This window comes from Mobula birostris, chromosome 17 (genome assembly GCF_030028105.1).
Source record: "Mobula birostris isolate sMobBir1 chromosome 17, sMobBir1.hap1, whole genome shotgun sequence".
NCBI classification, from domain to species: Eukaryota; Metazoa; Chordata; class Chondrichthyes; order Myliobatiformes; family Myliobatidae; genus Mobula; species Mobula birostris.
In genome coordinates, this window is record NC_092386.1 from 36,509,098 (window position 1) to 36,536,343 (window position 27,246).

At 40.2% G+C, this 27,246-nt stretch overlaps 1 protein-coding gene across 6 annotated transcripts in view; it reads right to left on the reverse strand.

Moving 5' to 3' along the window:
- The window catches only part of LOC140211611 (transient receptor potential cation channel subfamily M member 6-like), a 177,080-nt gene that overhangs the window by 84,857 nt on the left and 64,977 nt on the right, over nt 1-27,246 (reverse strand). For 5 of the 6 annotated variants that reach the window (XM_072281519.1, XM_072281520.1, XM_072281518.1 and 2 more), the window contains 8 exons: nt 24,793-24,916; nt 22,744-22,816; nt 22,552-22,652; nt 15,326-15,460; nt 8,813-8,866; nt 7,341-7,481; nt 5,466-5,609; nt 634-914 (listed from right to left, as the gene is read on the reverse strand). In XM_072281519.1, coding sequence (XP_072137620.1) covers nt 634-914; nt 5,466-5,609; nt 7,341-7,481; nt 8,813-8,866; nt 15,326-15,460; nt 22,552-22,652; nt 22,744-22,816; nt 24,793-24,916 — 1,053 coding nt within the window. The remainder of the gene's footprint in view (nt 1-633; nt 915-5,465; nt 5,610-7,340; nt 7,482-8,812; nt 8,867-15,325; nt 15,461-22,551; nt 22,653-22,743; nt 22,817-24,792; nt 24,917-27,246) is intronic. The other variant, XM_072281522.1, reaches the window with a different exon arrangement.

The following is a 27,246-nucleotide window of genomic DNA, read 5'->3' on the forward strand; positions in this document are numbered from 1 at the left end:
TGTTATGTCTCTCCTCTCCCTGCGAAACGGAGACGCCTCTTTTTTCCTTATTGGGAGACAGAGAGCCTGGGGTATGTCAAATACCAGATGAACGAGTAGTCTTTGGGGTACTGCAAGTCTATGTCTTTATTGCTGCATGCTTGAGTGCTCGTGGGGGGAGGGCGATGCTTTTTTTATGCTGGTGCGGGGGGGGGATCATTGCTTTGCTGCCGTTTATGTATGGGAGGGGGAGCTGAGGGGCTTTGGGGTTCTAACATTTAACTGTCATTCATTCTTTGGGGCACTCCTCTGTTTTCGTGGATGGTTGCGAAGAAAAAGAATTTCAGGATGTATATTGTACACATTTCTCTGACATTAAATGTACCTTTGAAACCTTTGAACTGTTGTGAATTTACCAAAAAGCTCTTGCTTTGTCTTTAGGTTCCACATGGAGGTCAGTAGCAGGTCACAAATAGGAAACAAATAGCAGAGCTCACCGGACGAGCTTGGGATTTACACAATCATGAAGGAATCCTAAGCCTGTCCGCAATTACGTAGCTAACACATGGGATAATGCAACTTCCTTCAACTTTATTCTTAGCCATTTCATTGCATTGAAGATGGAAGTAAAAGCTGAAAAATGAGTAATCTTACTTGGAATATTGTTTTAACTGTTCTGAGGTATCCTCCATCATATTACTCTGCTTAGCCTCATGAGCCATGGCTCTGTACAGTTTGCAAGCCACGACTGCCTTCGCCATGGCTTCTTCACCATGCTGCCAGAAAAACATGGCCATCCTTTGCCGTTTCATCAGCACTGCCCACACCAGCAGGTCATTATAGGGATAAATAAAACCTGCAGAATCATGATCCTCTGAAAACATTACTTCTTCCTTTTGCTTCCGTTTTGACTTACAAAGTAAAACAGACTTATCCTGTAAAAATCAAAATGGCAGATGAGAATAGATAAAAATGAGCAAATCTATTGTAGGCCAGGTTTTCAATAGTTGAGCACAAAAAACTTAGATTAAAAGAGTTTTAGTTGAGGTTCTGAAAGTAGCACACAATTAAATATTGGTAGCAATATATTGTCTTTCTAAATATTTTAAACTTTAGGTTTAATGTGTAGTAGATATATGCAACAAAAACTGTAACAAGATAAATGAAATCAAACATAACCTTCACATAGGTAAAGTTCATAAATTAGTATAACATTCTTTTAGCACTTCTTGTGCTATCTGGCACTAGATTCATTTTAAATTATTACTCTCAAAATTCATTATCGTGATGAGGCAGAGAACTTAGAACATAGAACATAGAATAGTACAGCACAATACAGGCCCTTTGGCCCACAATGTTGTGCCTACCCTTAAACCTTGCCTCCCATATAACCCCCCACCTTAAACTCCTCTATATACTTGTCTAGTAGTCTCTTAAATTTCACTAGTGTATCTGCCTCCACCACTGACTCAGGCAGTGCACCAACCACTATCTGAGCAAAAAACTCCCTCTAATATCCCCCTTGAACTTCCCACCCCTTACCTTAAAGCCATGTCCTCTTGTATTGAGCAGTGGTGCCCTGGGGAAGAGGTGCTGGCTATCCACTCTATCTATTCATCTTAATATCTTGTATACCTCTATCATGTCTCCTCTCATCCTCCTTCTCTCCAAAGAGTAAAGCCCTAGCTCCCTTAATCTCTGATCATAATGCATACTCTCTAAACCAGGCAGCATCCTGGTAAATCTCCTCTGTACCCTTTCCAATGCTTCCACATCCTTCCTATGGAGAGGTGACCAGAACTGGACACAGTACTCCAAGTGTGGCCTAACCAGAGTTTTATAGAGCTGCATCGTTATCCCGCCACTCTTAAACTTTATCCCTCGACTTATGAAAGCTAACACCCCATAAGCTTTCTTAACTACCCTATCTACCTGTGAGGCAACTTTCAGGTATCTGTGGACATGTACCTCCAGATCCCTCTGCTCCTCCACACTACCAAGTATCCTGCCATTTACTTTGTACTCTGCCTTGGAGTTTGTCCTTCCAAAGTGTACCACCTCACACTTCTCCGGGTTGAACTCCATCTGCCACTTCTCAGCCCAGTTCTGCATCCTATCAATGTCTCTCTGCGATCTTCAACAATCCTCTACACTATCCACAACACCACCAACCTTTGTGTCATCTGCAAAACTTGCCAACCCACCCTTCTACCCCCATATCCAGGTCATTAATAAAAATCATGAAAAGTAGAGGTCCCAGAACCAATCCTTGTGGGGCACCACTAGTCACAACCCTCTAATCCGAATGTACTCCCTCCACCACGACCCTTTGCTTTCTGCAGGCAAGCCAATTCTGAATCCACCTGGCCAAACTTCTCTGGATCCCATGCCTTCTGACTTTCTGAATAAGCCTTCCGTGTGGAACCTTGTCAAATGCCTTACTAAAATCCATGTAGATCACATCCACTGCACTACCCTCATCTATGTGCCTGGTCACCTCCTCAAAGAACTCTATCAGTCTTGTTAGACACGATCTGCCCTTCACAAAGCCATGCTGACTGTCCCTGATAAGACCATGTTTCTCTAAATGCTCATAGATCCTGTTTCTAAGAATCTTTTCCAACAGCTTTCCCACCACAGACGTAAGGCTCACTGGTCTATAATTACCCAGACTATCCCTACTACCTTTTTTGAACAAGGGGACAACATTCGCCTCCTTCCAATCCTCTGGTACCATTCCCATGGACAATGAGGACATAAAGATCCTAGTCAGAGGCTCAGCAATCTCTTCCCTCGCCTCCTGAAGCAGCCTGGGGGAATATTCCATCAGGCCCCGGGGACTTATCTGTCCTAATGTATCTTAACAACTGCAATACCTCCTCTCCCTTAATGTCAACATGCTCCAGGATATCAACCGCACTCATATTGTCCTCACTCTCATCAAGTTTCCTCTCATTGGTGAATACCGAAGAAAAGTATTCATTGAGGGCCTCACTCACTTCCACAGCCTCCAGGCACATCTTCCCACCTTTATCTCTAAATGGTCCTACCTTCACTCCTGTCATACTTTTGTTCTTCACATAATTGAAGAATGCCTTGGGGTTTTCCTTTACCCTACTCGCCAAGGTCTTCTCATGCCCCCTTCTTGTTCTCCTCAGCCCCTTCTTAAGCTCCTTTCTTGCTACTCTATATTCCTCAATAGACCCATCTGATCCTTGCTTCCTAAACCTCATGAATGCTGCCTTCTTCCACCTGACTAGATTTTCCACCTCACTTGTCACCCATGGTTCCTTCACCCTACCATTCTTTATCTTCCTCACCGGGACAAATTTATCCCTAACATCCTGCAAGAGATCCCTAAACATTGACCACATGTCCATAGTACATTTCCCTGCAAAAACATCATCCCAATTCACACCCGCAAGTCCTAGCCTTATATCCTCATAATTTGCCCTTCCCCAATTAAAAATTTTCCTGTCCTCTCTGATTCTATTCTTTTCCATGATAATACTAAAGGCCAGGGAGCGGTGGTCACTGTCCCCCAGATGCTCACCCACTGAGAGATCTGTGACCTCCGGTTAATAGAAATAGAAAAGCAACAGATTCTGAGGAAGAGTTTTTGCCCACTTTCTGGTAATTTTAAACTAATCAAAATATGTGCAGGATTTCTGTAGGCTATGAATTATTCTTCGTGGAATAGAATTCCTGGACTTTCTTCAGTAATTCAAGTAAAGACGGTAATAACAGTGACAACTCAGTTGTATAAATGCAGAATTGGCCAGATATTCATTAAGTACAAAAATTCTTTCCTGATTGGCCGCTGTGAGTATTTCTAAAACTTTCCAAGTTGAAAATCCAAAATCAGGACATCAGAATAGCTCCTTGGCAATTTCCCAGCATTCCAGTCTGCTGTCCACCAGCTTCAAACAGGCATCCCAGTTAGTGGGGCTAAAATAAACACACTAAACACTAGTTCTCCTCAGCTGGCCCTTCATATTCTGGCTGGACGGAGATTCAAACTTAATTAGGTCCCAAACAATTTTCTGTAGGTACGTATCACCATTGGGTCCCTGCCAATTTTTCTGGATGGAATAGTGAACTAATTGATTTATACAAGGAGCAGCTCACTGGCCCCATGAAAATCCATGCATTATCCACAGACTCATTATACAACAGGTTTATACAATAAAATGCTATAGGGCGAGTTTAAAAAATGCATGTTCCTGATGAGGAGTCTTGTCCAACAAGAGAGTCTAAAAGAGGTTCCATACAGCACTTAAGGATCTAATTACCATGAGTACAAGGCACCAGAACCAGAAGTCCTGGCAAGAACCGCACAATGACTGCACTCAAGACAATATGGAGGGACAGCAACATCACCGTGAAGTACAAGATCAGACTCCTGCGTGCATTGGTATTCTCCATCTTCCTGTACGCTTGTGAGACATGGACTCTCACAGCAGAGCTACAGAGGAAGATACAGGCATTGGAAATGAGATGCTATCGTAACATCTTGGGCATCTCATACTTGGACCACATCACAAACGAGCAGGTCCGCAAGACCATCCAGCACCACGTTGGCCCCCATGAAGACCTTCTCACAATGGTGAAGAAAAGAAAGCTGAGATGGTACGGCCACGTAACAAGATCCAGTGGCCTTGCAAAGACCGTTCTACAAGGAACTGTGGAGGAGAAAAGAAGGAGAGGTAGACAGAGGAAAAGATGGACGGACAACATTAAAGAATGGACAGGGAAAACATTCGCGGTGGCCCAGGCTCTAGCACACAACCGCGACAGACGGAACAGACTGGTGCAAAGCTTGTCATGACAGCGCCCCGACAACTCCACCAGGAGTTAAGGGTGCAAGGAAGGAAGGACAAGGCATCATTTCACATCAAATTAAGGAAAACAATTTTAAAATTATGTATTTCCAATGATTTATCTGCTAATAATCTGTTTTTATATTTCCTAAATATTATTAGGTGAGAAACTGAGAAATTGTGTGAAGTCGTCATGAAGGTATATAGAGTGGACAAATGATTCATGGAAGAAATTAATAATGCATTCAGTAAAACTTATTCTTCCTTTTATAGATTTTAATTTCACTTCAAGAATGAAAGATTTGCAGTAATAGTTAGAGTAACAATTGTACCAAACTCAAAGCAGTAAAGGGCAGTTTCATTAAGTTATACAGAATACACAATGCATTCAGTCCAAATTGTCAACAACATAAAAAATCTCTTTCCAACAGTTAATGAAGTTCTTATGTGATGAAATGTTATGGTTATATTGTAAGAGCTAACAACATTCTCAATATCCATTATATGTTGCATATAAAATTTGAATTTTAAGACAAAAGGTGACCTGAATATTGTGATTTTGAGTTGCTTATTAAGGATTGGAGAAGATTTGGTTGGAATTGCATCTTCATCACAAGCACTCTTCATAACATGTTGCAAAGTAAATACAACTGTAGGATGTTGTACCTTGCGTTTGTATGGTTGAGCTGTTCTAATGAACTGGGAATGTAGTCTCGGCTCACTATTTCCCATTATGGAAGCTGGTTCTCTGTGCAGGGAATGATGGCTCCAGCTTTGAGTGAAATTGGTTACACAAAGACGGCCAACTCGCTATGAAAAATACATTTATTTCCAAGATTCGTTTTAGTAATATTTCTGCATATAAACTGACAATATTTATGAGAATCATTATTTTATATGTATCCCTCTGACTTGTGATTTAAGAAGGAAACATTGAAGCCCTATCCTTACATATGTATGAGTGATTAACACCAATCTGCAGATCAGAGGGTAGGGTGGTGGAAAAATTACAGGCGATTACTGCTACTTCCTCAAAAATGTGAAACCAACCTCAGTCAGGAGAATGAGTCTCCACATTCTAGTCTAACGGGAAAATCCTGAAGTTGCACTTTGACGGATTGCTGTAGTTTGCAATCTAATGTTAAAGTCAATTCGACTAAAGGAAGAAAAGTGAACTTAGCTCATTGACTGATTTTCCTGAAGGTTCTACAACACACCAAAGGAACATTTCCATACCAGAAGATTTTATTTGAAGAGATGGCTCTGAAACACCCAGGCAGCAGCCATTAAAAAAGCTTGACAATTTTAAAAGCCTTCTAAAATAATTTCAGAGAAGAATGTAGGAAGCAGAAATTTGATCATTTTGAAGGGAAGAATAGGAAAGCACAATAGATAAAAAGTGAAAGATTGGTAACATAAATTTAAAAGATTCAAAGTGCTTCATCCATGTACAAATATCAAGTTAATAAGCAGATACAGCAAGCAATTAGTAAGACTAATTGGACTTTATTGCAAGGTTGAAGCACACAAGAGTACGAACACTTTTTAAAAGAATACTTGTACACAGCTTTAGTGAGATGATTATATTTGTATACTTTGATCTCTTAAACCATATTATCTTCAAAGGTGGTGTGACAAAGATGTTATTAGATTACTTTCCTGAGTGAGAGGGCTATCCAATGAGAAGTGATTGATTGAAGGGCCTATATTCTCTGGGTTTTAAAAAATAGGAGGTAACAGAAACATAAAATTTATATCGGATTTGACAAGTTAAATGCTAAGATCCAGGTCGCATCAACCATGATCCTGTCACCTTGTTTCTTTCATCACAGATGCAGGTCGGGCATCAAAAACTAAGGATCATAGTTAGATGATGATTGGATACGACGGCTGAAATGAAAAAAAAATCTTCTCTCTCACAGTCTTAAGAATTCATAAGGGTGTGAAGAGTTAAATATTATTATTATTATTAAATATTTTCAATTGGTAGAGTTTTGCATACTAACAGAATAAAGAACTAGAGCACTATGCAAATTTTAGCCACATTAGTGTTGAATTTTGGACCAAACTCAAAAGTCATATCATCAATCCCTGTGCGTATCTTAGGGCATCAGAAATTTTCCAACTTAATCTACCACTAGGTTATTAACAATCCCCTGGAACATGTATATTTGAACTATGCAATCTCTCTTCACTGATTATGCATTCAAACTTTATTATGAAGTTTCAAACAGTTGAAAAAAGCTGACACACTTGTCCCCTGCTGAATGACAGAAAAGTCAGCATGAACAGTACCAACACTCAAGAAGTCACATCTTCCTCAGAAAGGTTATGAAAAAGCATTTGATTAAATATCAAAAGATTTGATTGCAGAAATAATTTTATCAGCAGTTATTTTTCTTTTGCCTGTTCCAGAATTGACAAACTCATAATTATTGATAAAATACTTAACAAAAAATTAATAATAATCAACGAGTTTGATGCTATCAATATAGCAACAGAACACCCCAAAGGAGAAGGACAAATTGATCATTTTAATACCTTGTGCTGTCTGTAGATGCTGTTGTAGAGGACTCTGAAGGACTTCTGTGTATAGCTGCTTCTGTATGCACCTCCTACCAGGTATTCCATCACTAAACCAATATCGATCAGGGTAACCTTGTAACCAGGTTGTAGGTTGCTCTAGAAACAAATGCTGGTATTAAAATGCTCAATAAAGTTGGCATGATATATTTGTGCTGTAAAATTCTCTTCAACCATCTCATCACCTTCTATTTAAATTAATGAGTGAGCTTCCATGCACTCCTGACAGATAAGGGGTTGTGACTGAGGCTAGAAAAACCCTCAGTCAAGAGTCCTCCAGCTTCCTGCCAGTTGTTGAGACCTGATATTACACGCTCGGTTATATTTCACAGAGATGTAGTTGTGGGTTTTACCTAGTTGTTACAATTTGAGATTATTGCCTTGGAACTTCCCCCCCCCCCCCCAACCCCCACTGAATGTAAAGAGAAGGATACTTGGTGCCTGATACAGAACTGCAGACGAAAAAGACTCCTTCTATCAGTTGAATGACCAAAGACAATCCCCCACCCAGCAAACAACAGTGAGTGGGAAAATTATTATTGATGTTCTTCCAAAGAGTCAAAAATCCTCTAGACATAATCTTTCCCGTTAGATCTTTTCTCAGTTTTTCAGATATTGTCTTATCTGTAACAGTACAATTGACAGTTTTAAACAGGACTGTTTATTTTCATATTAATTGGATGGCGGGTGCTTCAATGATGTCTAAACTATTTCCTCAAGAATTCCATCCCAGCTTATCTCCTGGTGCAGCCAAATAACCTACTTTCCAGCCTTTAACGTGTTAGCATTTCCTTTGGCACAGAATGCAGCTAAGTGATTTGATTTTTGTTTTATAAATCTGTCATTGGGCTAAATAATTCAATATAGCAAAGAATCCCAATCACAATTTACAATTGCCACAAGCAATAGTTTCATATAACAAATCCAAGACATGGTAGTACCTCAGAACAAATTTTATTAATGTGTTATCAGTATTAATAACAGGAACTATTTTCTGCATTTCCAAATAAACACAAATGCAAATTCAGCAAGAAAGTTGTCTCATTTAACACTCAGAAATGATATTTTTACAGTACCATATGGATACTGTAAAACTATCTCCTTATGCTGCTACTGACATAGTTACTTAAATGAGAGAAAAATGATTAAGGGATTTGATTTTGGATAGAGGGTGAAAAAAATATGATAGAGTATGGAATGGGAATATCCAGAATGAGAGAGTGTACCTTAAAATTAAATGCAGGCTGTTCAGAAGTCACATAGGATAGTGTAAGTTGAACTCTCTCTCTCTTTTTCTCTCCACGATCTAGGAGTAGTTGCTTGGGAATTCTGAAACTAAGCTGAATTTTGGAAGTAGAGATACACTCTGCTCAAACAGAGTAACTACGGACTATTTTCTACTTTGCTAGTGTTTCTGTACCCAACTTTACCTGCTTCATGTCTCGGACCAAGTGATGCAACAAAAGATTAGTTGGACCTTGTTTCTGTGGATTAAATTATTTATATATCAGTATATTTTCAATTGGAATGCAGATAAAATTTAACATTACAGATTAATCATCACAGCAAAGACCAGCGATTTTGTGTCCGAATTCAACTGACTTAAGAAATAGCCCTCACCATTTCCAGGGTTTTCATACATTACTTATCATTTGCCCAGGTGTGCAATTAGCAGAACTGTCTAAATGTTCTAATCTGTCTAAACTGACGAACTGCCTAAATTAGCCAAATCGAGCTGATCATTTGATCAGTGCCGCTCTATCTCCAGTCTTGCCTCCTCTAGTGCACTGTGCTTTTAATTCATCTTGTCTAGAGGAAGCAGGATAGCAAGTCACTGATCTTATTTCAATCTCTCCATCCTGACCAAGGACTTCTGTGAACATGGACGACGGGAAGATCAGTGTGCATACAGGGATGGCATCCATTGTCGACAATGATGCACATTGAAAATAGCAAATTGCCAGCTTGATTTATATGCTCCATCCAATTTGTTACTGGTGGTTCAAATATACAGAAATCTTTGACAGGCACAAACATTTGGGTGGTATGAACAGCTAATAATGGCAATTTTAAAAAACTCTATTGCTTTGTCAGAGAAACTGGGGTGGGCAGTGTGATAAATGGGACCTTGTCAGCATCACCCATAATTGGGAATATACCAGAAAAAGAGAAGAAATATTGTCTCTCGTTATTGTAAAAATAATAGAAATAGAGCTACAAGTCACAATTTAAATAGTATGACTGTTTTGCTTACAGACAAGCCTTACAATATCTATGGAATCATACAGATATTTTTAATGATTGAACTTTGGGCTCACTTCTCATGCAATCTGGCATAATGTTTTAACTGAGAATTCAAGTACAGCACAGTACTTTGATTTGCTATTTTCTGTTAGTAAATATGCCAGATGTTCACAAATGTTCACAAATGCTGATGGCAATATGAATTAATAAAGATAAAGATGTGGACAACAGTGAAACACAACATCTGTTGTAAATGTTGGGCTATTGGTTCAGCACAGCATGGCACATTCACAGACTGATCCTTGGTCCCCAGACAAAAAACTGCCTGACACAATCCATCATGCTCAGCATGAAGGCTGGAGGTGTAAGAAAATATGTGTTCTGTCGATTGCAAGTGGAACAAATCCCTTCTCTGTGTGATTGTCATCCAATGAATTCAAATTTTCTGGAACTCTCTATAGGTCTGTAAAGAACAATATTGCAGCCCTACAGTTAGGGAATAACAAAAATAGTGGACAAAAGGGAACAAGTGAAACACTTACTCATGAACTATAAAGTAAATTATAATCAATGTGCCCACTATGAAATAATTTCAAAGAAATAGCTTTGTGTAACATTAAGGGATTAACTATTTCACATATTTTTTTTTAATGAATGTTGTATACAGCTCCAGAAAATTTACAGCAGATCTAGCTGCATCTGTGATGAAGAAAAACAGATGGCTGGATCTTGGTCAGCATGAATAAGACTCATGCTCTCCCACCAGATCATAATTTTTTCCAAATATCAAGGACTGAGCAAACTGACTGTCTATACCAAGAGGTATCTTGTGTGGTAGGGGATGCAAGCATTGAGTAGGCCTCAAACGACTGAATCTAAAGTCCTGGCCTGGAAAACAAACACTGTCAAAGGCTTTAATCCCTTTTAAATGCTTCTGATAACCACAGAAAGATCAAATAAATACAAATAATTTCAATATAACAAAGAAAATTTGACTAAAATATGTAAAAGAGTGAACACAATTTAAAAAGTTAAAAAATGAATTTAACTAGTTTTTCCACAGTCTGACTGTTCCTGTTGGAATAGATAGGACAAATTTACCATCACTGAGGGAAGCATTCTTTCAACATCCACCCAATCAATGCCCCATAAAATCTTATGTGCAAGCACATTCTTTCTTAAAATGGGGATGAACACTGGGCACAGTGTTCCATGGTGTGTGGACAGATGCATTGTAATGTTACATGATAACTTCCAGATATACCCCTTGCAATAAAAGAGAACAGACCACTAACCTTACTAATTACCTGCACGCTAACTTCCCGTGTTTCTTCTAGTAGGTCTCCCAGATTACATTGGACCACAACATTTTGCAGTCTCACTGTAGTCACAAAGTACTAATCAGTTTTTTTTTCATTCATCAGTAAAGCAGAGGTTAAGTGTGTAATCTGGGGAAAAAATCAACCAAATGTGGCAAGAAAGATGAGACAGGGAGGGGAAAGGGAGGCATTTATATCAAATACAAAAAAGTGTTGCAGGTACTAGGGTAGGTAGTGGATACAGAAGAGAGGAAACTGTGTGGACTAGATTAAGGCTGGGGCACTGTGTATTAAACAAAACATTGAAAATGATAGGGAAACACCAGACAGGGTTGTGTGAGGAAAGTCAGGAAGAGGAGTCAGTAGAACATGTAGTTCTGAGTCGCAGGAAGTATGGGATACAGAGAGAGATGATGAGAATTAATCTAAGGGAACTGGGGAACTATCCTCCATCCTCCCACTCAATTGATTGATATCCTTTGCACGGTCTTTGCGCCCTCCTCACACTTTGCAGCCATATAGCTTGTCTCTTTATTCAATTCACTAATACAGATTATAAACAGTTGAGGCCCAAACCCCGATCCCTGTAGTACTCTACTGATAACTGATAGCGAATACAAAATGGATCTTTACCAGCATCTGCAGATTTTCTCTTAGGACATAGAACATAAAACATAGAAAACCAGCAGCTCAATACAGGCCCTTCAGCCCACAATGCTGTGTCGAACATGTACTTACTTTAGAAATTACCTAGGGTTACCCGTAGCCCTCTATTTTTCTAAGCTCCATGTACCTGTCCAGAAGTCTCTTAAAAGACCCTATTGTATCTGCCTCCACCACAGTCGCCGGCAGCCCATTCCATGCACTCACCACTCTCTGTATAAAAACTTACCCCTGACATCTCCTCTGTACCTACTTCCAAGCATCTTAAAACTGTGCCCTCTCGTGCTAGACATTTCAGCACTGGGAAAAAGCCTCTGGCTATCCACATAATCAATGCCTCTCATCATCTTATACACCTCTATCAGGTCACCTCTCATCCTCCGTTGCTCAAAGTAGAAAAAGCCGAGTTCACTCAACCTATCCTCATAAGGCATGCTCCCCAATCCAGGCAACATCCTTGTAAATCTCCTCTGCACCCTTTCTATAGTTTCCACATCCTTCCTGTAGTGAGGCGACCAGAACTGACTGAGCACAGCACTCCAAGTAGGGTCTGACCAGGGCCCTATATAGCTGTAACATTACCTCTCAGTTCTTAAACTCAATCTCACAGTTGATGAAGGCCAATGTACCGTATGCCTTCTTAACCACAGAGTCAACCTGCGCAGCAGCTTTGGGTGTCTTATGGACTCGGACCCCAAGATCCCTCTGATCCTCCACACTGCCAAGAGTCTTAGCATTAATACTATATTCTGCCATCATATTTGACCTACAAAAATAAACCAACTCACACTTACCTGGGTTGAACTCCATCTGCCACTTCTCAGCCCAGTTTTGCATCCTATCAATGTCCCGTAACTCTGACAGCCCTCCACACTATCCACAACACCCCCAACCTTTGTGTATTCAGCAAATTTACTAACCCATCCCTCTACTTCCTCATCCAGGTTATTTATAAAAATCACGAAGAGAAAGGATCCCAGAACAGATCCCTGAGGCACACCACTGGTTACTGACCTCCATGCAGAATATGACCTGTCTACAACCACCCTTTGCCTTCTGTGGGCAAGCCAATTCTGGATCCACAAAGCAAGGTCCCCTTGGATCCCATGCCACCTTACTTTCTCAATAAGCCTTGCATGGGGTACCTTGTCAAATGTCTTGCTGAAATCCATATACACTACATCTACTGCTCTACCTTAATCAATGTGTTTAGTCACATCCTCAAAAAATTCAATCAGGCTTGTAAGGCATGGCCTTCCTTTGACAAAACCATGCTGACTATTCCTAATCATATTATGTCTCTCCAAATGTTCATAAATCCTGCCTCTTGGGATCTTTTCCATCAACTTACCAACCACTGAAGTAAGACTTGCTGGTCTATAATTTCCTGGGCTATCTCTACTCCCTTTCTTGAATAAGGGAACAACATCTGCAACCTTCTAATCTGCCGGAAACTCTCCCATCTCCATTGATATGCAAAGATCATTGCCAGAGGCTCAGCAATCTCCTCCCTCACCTCCCACAGTAGTCTGGGGTACACCTCATCCTATCCCAGACTTATCCAACTTGATGCTTTCCAAAAGCTCCAGCACATCCTCTTTCTTAATGTCTATATGCTCAAGCTTTTCAGTCCGCTGCAAGTCATCCCTATAATCACTGAGATCCTTTTCTGTACTGAAGTACCTCTGCTGTCTCCTCTGGTTCCATACACACTTTTCCACTGCCACACTTGATTGATCCTATTCTCTCACGTCTTATCCTCTTGCTCTTCACATACTTGTAGGATGCCTTGGAGTTTTCCTTAATCCTGTTCGCCAAGGCCTTCTCATAGCCCCTTCTGGCTCTCCTAATGTCATTCTTAAGCTCCTTCCTGCTAGCCTTATAATCTTCTAGACCTCTAACATTCCTAGTTTTTTGAACCCTTCGTAAGCTCTTCTTCTTGACCAGATTTACAACAGCCTTTGTACGCCATGGTTTCCGTAGCCTACCATCCTTTCCCTGTCTCACTGGAACATACCTATGCAGAACACCATGCAAATATCCCCTGAACATTTGCCATATTTCTGCCATACATTTCCCTGAGAACATCTGTTCCCAATTTATGCTTCCAAGTTCTTGCCTGATAGCCTCATATGTCCTCTTACTCCAATTAAACGCTTTCCTAACTTGTCTGTTCCTATCCCTCTTCAATGCTATGGTAAAGGAGATAGAATTGTGATCACTATCTCCAAAATGCTCTCCCACTGAGAGACCTGACACCTGACCAAGTTCATTTCCCAATACCAGATCAAGTATAACCTCTCCTCTTGTAGGCTTATCTACATATTGTGTCAAGAAACCTTCCTTAACACACTTAACAAACTCCACCCCATCTAAACCCCTTGCTCTACTAGGAGATGCCAATCAATATTTGGGAAATTAAAATCTCCCACCACGACAACACTGTTATTATTACGACCTTTCCAGAATCTGTTTTCCTATCTGCTCCTCGATATTCCTGTTACTATTGAGTGGTCTATAAAAAACACCCAGTAGAGTTATTGACCCCTTCCTGTTTCTACCTTCCACCCACAGAGACTCCGTAGACAATCCCTTCATGACTTCCTCCTTTTCTGCAGCCGTGACACTATCTCTGATCAGCAGTGCCACAGCCCCACCTCTTTTACCTCCCTCCCTGTCCTTTCTGAAACATCTAAAGCCTGGCACTCTATGTAACTATTCCTTCCCTTGAGCGATCCAAGTCTCTGTAATGGCCACAACATCATAGCTCCAAGTACTGATCCACACTCTAAGCTCATCCACTTTGTTCATGATGCTTCTTGCATCAAAATGGGCACATCTCAAACCATCTGTCTGAGCATATCCCTTCTCGATCACCTGCCTATCTTCCCTCTTGCACCGTCTCCAAGCTTTCTCTATTTGTGAGCCAACCGCCCCTTCCTCCATCTCTTCAGTTTGGTTCCCACACCCCAGCAATTCTAGTTTAAACACACCTCAATAGCCTTGTTTGTCTTTTATCCAGACTCAGTTTTTTTCTGTTGTTTAGCCATTCCCCCATCGATGCTAACATATCATTCCCAATTTTAAGTGTTCCTACCTGATGAACTAATCTTCTAAGTTAATGAAGCCTTCTGAAAATCCAAATACATAACGTCTACTATGGGGACACTTCTTTTTCCCCTATTAGGGAGAGAGCGAACCTGTGGTATGTCGAATTACTGGGTGGACGAGTAGATTTTGGGGTACTGCAAGTCTGTGTCTTTATTAATGCTTTGCTGCACGCTTGAGTGCTCAGTGGGGGGGTGGAGGGGGCGATGCTTTTTTTGCTGGTGGGGGGGATCCTTGCTTTATCGCTGCTTATGCGTGGGGGGAGCGGGGGGGCTTTGGGGTTCTAACATTTAAATGTCACTCATTCTGTGAGGTACTCCTCTGTTTTCGTGGGTAGTTGTGAAGCAAAAGAATTTCGGGATGTACATTGTTTACATTTCTCTGACATTAAATGTACCTTTGAAAACCTTTGATTTACCACTTCCCCTTTGCCACCTTCAAGGAACTCCAGCAAATTTGGCAGATACAATTTCTTTTCTATAAAAATAGATTTTTTTTCCCAAATAAGTCATCCTGGAATGTACACCTTGCTGCTATTCTCTGTAAATAAATGTCCTAACACGTGAAAGAAAGCTGTATGCATTTAAAGAATGTAACTGGTTTGCAGACCATGTTGTAGAGTTCCTCGAGCCTGGAGATGGTGAGAAAGTGATGCATGCTCACTCCATTCTCAATGAGTAGTTTCACAAAGTCCACCCGATCCATTAGCAAAGCATCAAGCATGGCTTGCTCCAGTGAGCCCACCTACACACAATCAAAGCAAAACAATGTTCTGCGGGATTAAATAAATTTACGCAATTCCAAACCCAACAAGTGCATTTTAATAAATTCCAATTAAAACTATAAGTTGCTTTATCAAAGAAAACATATCATATAAATCCAGAGCAGACACAATAATAAGTAAGGATTATAAGTTTCACAATTAGATTGGCAGGTAAAATGCAAATTCTAAAAAGCAGGGCATCTCAATCAGGATCAGATAAGGAAAAGTCACTTCATGCCTGCCCCAAGCCCATCTTCAACTCAGTACCTGATTAATTCATCAATCCCTCAAAAACCTCCATATCTTGTTACAGATTGCAACGTTTTCAGAGTTGCTTTTGTTCTGTTCAAAGTGTTAGTGATCATAATTGGAAAATTGTTGCTTCTGTTAGTTCCATAGTAATGTTAACTAAGTTAACTCATGTGAGCAGATTTAGTTCAAGGGGTAAAATGAGAGGGCATTTTTACAAGCAGAAGATCCAAGTCATTCTACAAACTTCTGCCATGTCACCACTCGGCTGGAGAACTTAAATGGGAATCCACTGCTCACCAAATGTGTGTCGACCAGCCTCCTGGCAAGTAAGTTGAATCAATCAGAATTCAGATGGGATCAATTCTAATCCAATCATAGTTCAAGAATAGTGTAATGGAACATACAAAAAATGTCCCAGTACCCTCCAACACTAGAAAGTGAACTCTATTTTTCAGCCCTTTCTGCCTCAGGTCCCACAAGAGACCAAAACTCCATCTTATGAAAAGCACAGAAGGAGATCTGGCTTCTGGAAAATTATTTACGGATGTTTCCACAGGAATGTCAACCAAAGCAACCTTGCAAGTCCTAAATAGCGTCATCACTATCTAAGCTTAAGCATGTAAACCACAGGGATTTTGTAAAAGTCCTCATCCTTACCCAAATCATTAAAGTAGGATATTGACCTCCTAAGGAGTAACAATAAAATATATCTATTTCTTCCGGGCAATGTGTCTGTTCTTAAGTGGGCTGCTGTCATCCATTGCTGGTGTGGAATGAGCGACTGACATGCTCGGAGAAGCATAACAACTGTCTCAGGTAAATGACAGTTTCCCCCATTATATCTGCGACCTTCAGGCTGAAGAGAATCCATTCACCACAACCCCACACACACTAACCAAAACACATAAAGTACATATTCCCACCTTACATGCTGTAGGAGAACATATTCTTTGTACACTTTGTACTTTAGCTCCAGTTCTTCCAGTTATAGACATTGTGGAAATAGCTTCCTCCTTTTCCTTGATTCAAGCCTCTCAGGTTGCAACAATTCTATTGAATCCTAGCTTAATCTTCTCTATTCAGAGTCCCAATTTCTATCTTGCCAAGCTCCATTTTAATAGTGTGATTTTAACTTCTACTCTGACCTCTCCAGCAGTGGCCCTCTGAAGTATTACAAGGAGGATCAATACAAGCTCAAAGAACCACACTTCATCTTCTGTCTGGCCATGTGTCTGCCTGCAGGACTCCCTGTTGAATTCTCCAACTTCAGATAACTTGCTCTTTCTTTCTCAGCTGGTCATTTTTACCTCCCATGTATCTCTCCCACTTTTCATTTCACTTGTACATTCTGGCTTGCTCAACACATCTCAGCAGCCCAAAAAACAAAGCATGCCCAGACTTTACAATGGAGCAACACTGACAAGGGACTTAATTGTCCATTCAATGGTTGTCCTCCATTTCACTCTATTATCGACAATACATTTGTTCCACCCACTACCCTCTCCACGTTCTCCAGCACTTCGACAAACTTACTTTCTGTCTTTCCCAGTTCCATTGAAGAACCTTTAACCTGAAACATCAGCTGGTTTGCTTTTCCACAGATGCTGCCTAACTGGCTAAGTTCTGTTTTTGTGTCAATGTATTTGTTTCTCAGCTTTATCCAATTTCTTTGCATTCTGTGATTCCTGCTGAAAATGTGACCATGAGATAAGGGAATCTGATTAGATGGCAGTGTCTACTGTGGTCGGGCATCTCTTTTAATACACATCATTTGGAGCTGCAGTTTTTCAGTCATCATTTCCAGCAAAAGAAGGAAGAGCATCAAGGTGGAAATTCCAACGAGATAGAAAATCTCTCCGATATGTTTTTTTCACCAGAAATACAAACAAATAAGAATGAAATATTAGATGACCAAAGGCACTAGTGAAAACCTATCCTACCACAGTCACAATTTCAGTCACAGAGCCGAAAATAGCGGTGGTGGGTGGACGGGTGATGTGACTGGTGAAAATCACACACATTGCTCTAAAGATCCACATAACTTTGTAAATACTTTTGCTCCAAGTAAAAGTTGTCTCGGAATTAATTTTAATCAGTTGGGAAAGGAAGAGTTCCTGTCAAATGGGAAAGAGAGGAGAAGAAACTATTCACCAATCTTGGGAGAATCTCTGGCTCCCTTTGCAAAATCCTTTGAGGAGTTGATCACATCCAAATTCAGAGTAACAGGTTGCAAAAACTGATTTTACCCTTCAGTGCAAAAGAATAAAATTGATTACCACAGTGAAAGACATTTTTTTTGAAGAAACACGTCCTATCTGCTGTGTGCATTAACAGTTCGGTTTCTCCCAGAAGATACACCTTGTGTAAGTATAACCTCAAAGGGAATGGGGAAGAAGCTACTGATCCATTATATGACAATATCTAGGAGTTCTAGGCTTCCACAAAGACCCAGAGTTGTCCAATTAGCATAGTACAAGTTGTACTCAGGGGACCTCAGTGTCAAGACATTTTGCTACAACTGAATGCCTTTTACTGAAAACTGGTTATTTTAGATTCTGCAGGTGTGCTGTTTTGAAAGGGAATGTTATACTAATTGTGTACTCGGAGACTTTTCTTTTTTTAATGTACTGACAACCTGATATTTGTGAAGTGTATTTCAGGAGAATCTTATTTATTATTTCATTTATCACTTAGAAACATTATTTTGCATCTCAGAATATCGCATAGCTCTTCATATACACTGGATGATGGCAGATTTGCTATTGTAGTCCTTAATATAGAAAAATCCAATAATATTTTGCACCGAGCAAGACTCTGTGATGGATGAGGAACCAGTCAATCTGTTCTTGGGGATATTCAAAACAGGAAACAGTTTGCCAGGACAACACCATGTTCTTCTTTGCAAAGTACACATGACATCAAGCTGAACAGGAAGCAACACACTTCACTGAAAAGGCAGCGCCTTCCACGCCACAGCAATGGTTCATTGACTATAGAATATTTGCATCACACAGAGGTTTTACACAGATTTTTTTTTCAAATTTGTAGATCTAGAGGATCTCAGAATCCTACAGCAAATAAAGTATCACTCAGGCCAGGGTGGTTCTACGAGAGTCCAAAGCAACTTCCCACTTAGTCCCACTTCCCTTCTTTAGAACATAGAACAGTACAGCACAGGATCAGGCCCTTCATCCCATGATGTTGTACTCAACTAATTAGACTAGTAATTAAACACAGAGCTAAATTAATATCTCTATAATCCCTTCCAGTCTCTGCACGCTCATGTGCGTATTTAACAACCTCTTAAATACCTCGATTATATCTGCTGCCACCGCACACCCCCTACCCCCAAAGCACATTCCAGGTACTTATCACTCTATGTGTAGTAAAGTTGTTTTTATGTGGTAAAAACAGCCTTTTCCAATTAACTCTCCCGATTTCCTCCCTAATACTCTCGCAATTTGTCCTGCTCCAATTTAATACTCACCCACAAAGTCCATACAATTCCTTATCTACAGTATAACTAACTTAAAATTTAAGGAGTTGTGGTCACTATTTACAAAATATTCTCCAACTGAAAGGTCAGTCACTTGGCCAGGGCCATTTCCCAACAGCATGTCCAGTACGCCCCCCTCCTCTTGTTGGACGATCCACACCTTGAGCTGAGAAGCCGTCCTCTATGCACTAAACAAATTCTGCTTCCCTCTAAACCTCTTGCAGTAAGGAAGTTTCCAGCTTAGATTAGGGAAGTTGAAGTCACCCATGATAACATTTTACACTTTTCCTTTATCTGCCTGCATTTCTGTTCCTCAATGTCCTGATGGCTTTTAGAGGGTCTACGGTATAATCCCATCAGAGTGATGATCCCCCATAATATCCCCTCTCTTAAAATACACACTTAAGCCTGTCCATTTTGTCAGACGTTTTACCTTCAGCCAGCACCTATTTTCTAGAGTTGTCAACGGCTAATAATTCTAAGACGATTGGAGGAAAATATAGGGGGATGTCAAGGATGGTTTTTATTGCAAGGAGTGGAAAAAGCATGAAATGCAGTGCCAGGGGTCGTGGTAGAGGCAGGTACATTATGGACATTTAAGAACCTCTTAGATAGGCACATGGATGATGGAAAAACAGAAGGAGGGAAGGGCTAGGTTGATCTTGGAGTAGGTTATTATGTTGGCATAATACTGTGGGCTGAAATGCCTGTACTGTTCTATATTCTATGTAAGCCTCTTGAACCAAAGCCTCAGCACTTACTGTATACTCAATCAACCACAGCAAACACAGCCACTCTCAAAAATGCTCCCTTTTGTACCTGCTAAAGTTTATAATGCGGCTGGTTCCTCCCTTCTGCTGCTCAGGCTGCTAGGACTGGAAACATGAATCCTTACTTGAAAAATAACTTCTAAAAATCCAAGAGATAGGTAAGCTTGTCATCAAGTATTTAACTAACCACTTCTCTGACTTTACCATGGAATTTCTGCCAGTGGCTCACACAGCCATGACAAGTGACCAAAGTACAGATGTTTAGTGAAATATACAGTTGAAGTCAGAAGTTTACATACACTTAGGTTGAAGTCATTAAAACTCATTGTTTAACCACTCCACAGATCCCATGTTAGCAAACTATAGTTTTGGCAAGACGTTGAGGACATCTACTTTGTACATGACACGAGTAATTTTTCCAACAGATGTTTACAGACGGGTTATTTCACTTTTAAATGACTATATCACAATTCCAGTAGGTCAGAAGTTTACAAACAAAATCAAAAGAAATCAGCCAAGACCTCGGAAAAAAAAATTGTGGACCTCCACAAATCTGGTTCATCCTTGGGAGCAATTTCCAAATGCCTGAAGGTACCACGTTCATCTGTACAAACAATAGTATGCAAATATAAACACTATGGGACGATGCAACCATCATACTGCTCAGGAAGGAGACACATTCTGTTTCCTAGAGCTGAACATTCTTTGGCGTGAAAAGTGCAAATCAATCCCAGAACAACAGCAAAGGACCTTGTGAAGATGCTGGAGGAAACGGGTAGACAGGTATCTATATCCACAGTAAAACGAGCCCCATATCGACATAACCTGAAAGGCTACTCAGCAGCGAAGAAGCCACTGCTCTTGTGTACATACATCTATTGATGCTTCTGGACACATCTTCAGTGATGTTCCTGGAATCATCGGGTGTTTCGGGTCTTTCAACATCATACACCCTCCTCCAGGTGACTCAGCCGGGGCTGATCAGACCCCAGCTTGTGTCCAGATGGCTAGCTACTTATGACTCCGTGGCTCCCCCCTTTTGAGCCACAGCCATCTTGAGGCCCTCTCTGCCACATCGGTGGTACTGCGGATGGCTCTCCTCTTCCTCTCTCCCTCGATGCCCAAAATGCTGAAGGCTCTAACTAAAGAATGGGCTACAAATCCCCTACAACCAACCTCCACTGGGAGACACCTCGCTCTCCATCCAGCCTGCTGACAGTAGCTGACCAATCCTGCGTACCTGGAGAGCTTCCTTTCAAAGGCCTCCTCCAAGCTATCTTCCCATGGGACTGTCAGCTCCAGCAGCACCACTTGCTTAGTAGACTCAGACACTAGGACAATGTCTGGTCGCAGGGTAGTGGCTGCGATATGGTTGGGGAACTTCAGCTGCCCTTCGAGGTCCACCAACAGCTGCCAGTCCCTTGCAGAGGTCAGAATGCCTGCATATGTTCTTTTGGCAGGTATTGGCTGCTCCCCAGCTCTGACAAAGGCAACGGTCTGCTTGGAGGGTCGGGACCACTTCACCCACTCAACTTCAAAACCGCCATAAAGCAGCCAGAGTACAGTTTGCAAGTGCACATGAGGAGAAAGATCTTACTTTTTGGAGAAATGTCCTCTGGTCTGATGAAACAAAAATTGAACTGTTTGACCATAATGACCATCGTTATGTTTGGAGGAAAAAGGGTGAGGCTTGCAAGCCAAAGAACACCATTCCAACCGTGAAGCATGGGGGTGGCAGCATCATGTTGTAGGGGTGCTTTGCTGCAGGAGGGACTGGTGCACTTCACAAAATAGATGGCATCATGAGGAAGGAAAATTATGTGGATATATTGAAGCAACATCTCAAGACATCAGCCAGAAAGTTAAAGCTCGGCTGCAAATGGGTCTTCCAAATGGACAATGACCTCAAGCATACCTCCAAAATTGTGGCAAAGTTGCTTAAGGACAACAAAGTCAAGGTATTGGAGTGGCCATCACAAAGCCTTGACCTCAATCCGATAGAAAATTTGTGGCAGAACTGAAAAAGCGTGTGCAAGCAAGGAGGCCTACAAACCTGACTCAGGTACAACAGTTCTGTCTGGAGGAATGGAACAAAATTCCAGCAACTTATTGTGAGAAGCTTGTGGAAGGCTACCCAAAATGTTTGACCCAAGTTAAACAACTTAAAGGCAATGCTACCAAATACTAACAAACTTTTAACCCATTGGGATTGTAATGAAAGAAATAAAAACTGAAATAAATCATTCTCCCCACTATTGTTCTGACATTTCACATTCTTAAAATAAAGTTGTGATCCTAACTGACCTAAGACAGGGAATGTTTTCTAGGATTAAATGTCAGGAATTGTGAAAAACTGAGTTCAAACGTATTTGGCTAAGGTGTATGTAAACTTCTGACCTCAATGGTACATTTTCAAAAGAGCCCTTTACATCTTAACACTAAAGATACTGAAATACTGAATATCCTTCAGTAATCTAAAAATTGCAAATATTGGAAAACTCAGATAATAATGTTGGACATGCTGAGCAAGTTGGGCATATATTGTGTAGAATACCTTCCAATGTTGTCCGTATACCAAAATGTTTCTCTTAGCAATGTCCACTCTATCCCATGCCAGTGCCAAACTTAGCTGGTCTGACGCAGAAGTATTTGTACCTTCAGAAAACAAGAGAGTGTACTTTGAAATATCATGGAATTAAGGATGATATACTGTATTTCAGAGAAGCTATGTATGAGTCATTAGTACCTTTGAGGAGAGCTGTCAAAATTGCCAGATCAATGTCCTGCTGTTCTTCAGAGTCTGCATCAAAAATTGTAATCTGTGTGCACAAGAGTAGAAGGAGCTGTTATCCTTTTCTACACAAATTTAATTTGCTCATCATTTTCTTTCCCTTTTGAAATTATTTGTACCCATTGATTTTTTCTTCAACTCCTCTTCCTATTTTAGTACAGTTGTTCTCCATTTATTTTTGGGTTTGATGTTGTCATATTGCAATATACAGTATAGTCTATATTCTCGTTGTCCATATTATCAGTCCTGCTGCTTGAGTCTTGCTATTGAATTTGGCAATTATTTCGTAGAAGGAAGATTGAGATGAAGTAATTAGATACCTTCAGTAGTTAAACAGAAATTACAACTGGACTGGCTCATAGGAGCAGAAGAAAACCATTCTGTTTTTCGTAGCAACTCTGATGTACTACTAGACCTTGGCTAATTTGTCTTCCAAGCTGTTTACCCATGTACGGGGTCTTTCTTTTGTTACATTTAAAATGGCAACTTTGTTATGTTAATCTGGGGAATGAGGCTTTGTTGTGCTTTAACGCTGAAGAGAGTTTGCGCTAACAGTTTGTTTTACTTTAAAATGAGATAACAGGATTCTATTAGCCAATGGGTGGTTATGTATCGTTTTGTTTTCGGATACCATGCTGTATGATATGACTGTGGACTGAGTTTTGGCGGGGAGTCGGAGGAGAGACGAGGAAGACCGCGGACGTGTGGAGAGGCTCCGGTCGATCACTCAGGGTGGTCCCGAGCCGTGAGTCGACGGAATTCGGGTGGTCGTCTTAAGTCGAATTGAGCTCCAACGTAGCGCACAAAGAACTTGGACTTTGATAAGTGTTGGTGCCTTTCTTTTTTCATTACTTTCCTCTCTGTATCAAATGTATATTAATGTCATAGAATTAGTAATATCTATAAAGTGTATTTGTTAAAATTTACTGGGTGTGCTGGCTGATGATTGATGTTTGTGATTGATTCGGGCGGCAACCGACCCTGTGGGGAGTGTTGAGGCGGGTGCTGGGCTGGATTTCCCCTAGACATTACACAAGCCAATATAACTGAGCGTTACACCCATCTTTGAACTTTATCCCTACTATCTTTACCAGTTAAAAAGAAACATCAGCACAAATCTAAGATTTTCAAGTAACACAGGCTCCAAATCATCACACTTTTTTCTTGTCCTTTGTATTACTTCTAGATTTCAGGCTTGAATGGCCTACCTCAGATATGACAATCTTACTCCCAGCTCTTGATTTCTTCACTAAGAGGAAACTTTCTTTGAAGTCTCCAGTCCAGAAACATTAATTTTTCTGATCTAAGTGCATCAGATAAATCACCTATTACCTTCTAGACTGAAGTGAGTATGACCCAGATGCAGGCAAGCTCAAGTTTTTGTTTTACTTGTGGAGACCATTAGAAGATAGAAGATTGAACAATACAGCATAGGAATAGACCTTTTGCCCATGATGTAATGCCAAACCAATTAAAGCAGTAATTGAATGCCTAACTAAAATAATCCTTTCAGCCTACACAAAGTCCATGACCCTTCATTCTCTCCATTCATGAGCCTATCTAAGAGTCTCTTAAACACATCTTGATACAATTTTATCAATCTTAAGAGCACAGAAATCTTTACACATCAGGTACTATCTACTGTACCTTATTGTCACAGTTTTAAAAATTTCACAGAATTAAACACAGATAAAATGGCATAAATGTAATTACTTCTTTGCTATTCAATATGACTGTGGTATCCACAGCACCATAAAACCCTCTTTCCTAAAGTACTTCAGCAAAATAAACTTAACTTAAACAACAAAATGTGAAAATATTCCCTTTACCGCCTTTAACCTTTTATTAGTAATTACAAACTCAACACAGGAGTATGAATTGGAGTTTCAATTTAAACAAACTGTTTAAAGTGGCATTGTACTGAAGCGCCTGCACTAACGTCTCATAGGATCTTTGGAAAAACCCATTGCCCATTTATTTGATAGGTAACTTGAACATACTCACTGATTCTCTATGCTCCATACATTCCATAAGAATTTTAAATAAATGATCTGATTGCTTCTGTCCAAAATTAAAGGTCTTCTGGATCATTAATATTAATTCAGCTTCCAAGCCAGGATACAATTTCCTGTTACAAATAAAAGATTGTGTTTGAATAATAGATGTAAATTAGACATGCACTGTATTGATAAATCTTCTCAAAGTTTTATTGAATTCACATAGGCTGAAATCTTGAAACATTATGATCCACATGTAAGGCTGATTTGTTAGAAGATGCTTTCATTCTGCAAACTGCAAGTGGTGTTCTTCAGTAAATGGAAAGCTGAGTCTATGGGCCTACATGTGGCTATTAAAGTTCCCCACTACAAGTGCATGATAATACATACCCTGAAACGTACCACAAATAACTGCTTTTCGCATTGAAAGCCAGTTCGTCAGAAGCCTTTCTGCAGAAGCACAGAGAAAGAGAAATGTTCTTTTCCACAAAAAGCCAAGAGAACTTTTAGACAAATTGCCAAGACAATGGGGGGAGGAGAAGCCCATGGCAGACAATACAAGTAGTCAAACCTCAATGACTGAGAGAGTTTTGGAAAATTCTACAGAATGGTGAAGATCAGAGAACGCATCCTTAAACCCTATGGCATCATATCCTTAAGCATCCTTAAACCCGTGGCTTCAAACATTACTCCATGTACTGCATCTTCACTAGTCACTTGCTATCTTAATTAATCAGTACTCTCACTCAATATTCCTACATTCCAACTCATTGGAAGCTCACAACTAAATCACACAGCCTGCTAAGTTATGACAGGTACATTTGTGCAAGATTCACTAAAATACACCAATTTTTCTTGCAATTCAAGTAATGCACCAACACAGGTAGCAGTAGCTAAGCAACTGGGAAGAGATACAGCTATCAGAACAGCTCTTTTAATAGAAGAATCCGTGCTCCTCACATTAGGAGTAACAATTCCCCAAAACCCAATGAAGATGCAATTATACATATAACCAATCCTTCTCTTCCTATCACAGCATCTTGTCTTACAGCCTGCACATAGTGAAAATGTGATTTTCTTCCTCTCCCTACAAACTATGCTTTACTGTTCATTTCAGACAATCAAGAACTACATGGCCAGATAGCAACAGAAAAGCAAAGGAGAATAAAGAGCCACATCAAGATACCTTCAGCTTGGAAGTGGCAAGAATGAACTTTGAAACCACTGGACATACAATCTTTGCCCTGCTTTGAGAGTGGAGCCATGATTGAATGAGACAGTCCACATTAATGAGCATTTAATAAAACACCACTTCTCACTGTCATTCAGTAAGGAGAAATGGATCTGGAGATAATATTGACCTCCTTTGAGGTCAACCTTCATACTAATCCATTGGTCTGTTCATTTGGTTCCTTAAGTCCCTTGGTCGGAGTTGTTATGCCACTGCTCTCTTGTGTTCAGTCTAAGCTTCATCATCAAATCCTGCAGAGCCTGAAGGGCCTAAATAAAGGCTTGCCACATGTGAAATTAAATTATATGGAAATTTCAACAAAGCAAGAACATTACCATGGCTGCTCTGGTGAGTCATTGATACCTTCTGTGTTGTGGAGTTTTCAGTCACTGTCACAACCACACTGTATCAAAATGAACACATTATACTGGACACCTCAAAATGATTGCCTTTCCTCTACCTAGCTCTCCAAAGTTTCCTGACAGCTTTTTTCATAAGTTGCTGTATTAATTGCCCACATTCCCTGTTCCAACAGTCCTCCAAGCTCTTTGCATCTCTTCCAAGAATCTTCCAAATTGTTGGCTAAACACATACTGGATAAGTATAAATATGCCTGTAAATAGAATATCCAATGTATAGTTTTCACGGTACAATAAAAAGACAATAATATGATGCTTTTGGGAGTATATTCCAACCAAAATAGATCTGATTTATTCAAGTCCTTTTAATCAGTGGTCCGACATGAACTCCTGTTACAATAGTTTTACTCTATTTGTTCACAGGATCTGGGTGTCACTGTAAAAATGTAACTAAGGGTCAACCACATTGTTGGATCTAAAGCAACATACATGGCAACACTGATAGATTGCCTTCAAGATTCAAGATTGTTTATCATTAGTCATCATGACACAAGTGTGAAGGGGAAGAAAATGATTGTTACTCCAGATCCACTGGAGCATTAAAAATATTCATAATAAGCATAAAGAACACAATAAAAATCACAATCAATATAAATACACAAGGTTAGCTTACATACATAGACTGACTAAATGTACTTAAAGTGACACTAGGTCCAGGGGTATCTGTACACAAGGTGACTCTGACAGGAAATGATAAAGTAGTGACAGTGGGAAGTGTGGTGAGGTGAGTTAATGTGTGGAGGTGGTGATTAGCCTGGTGGCTTGGGAGAAGTGGTCATTATTATCCCTCACCCATCAGGCTCTTGAACCA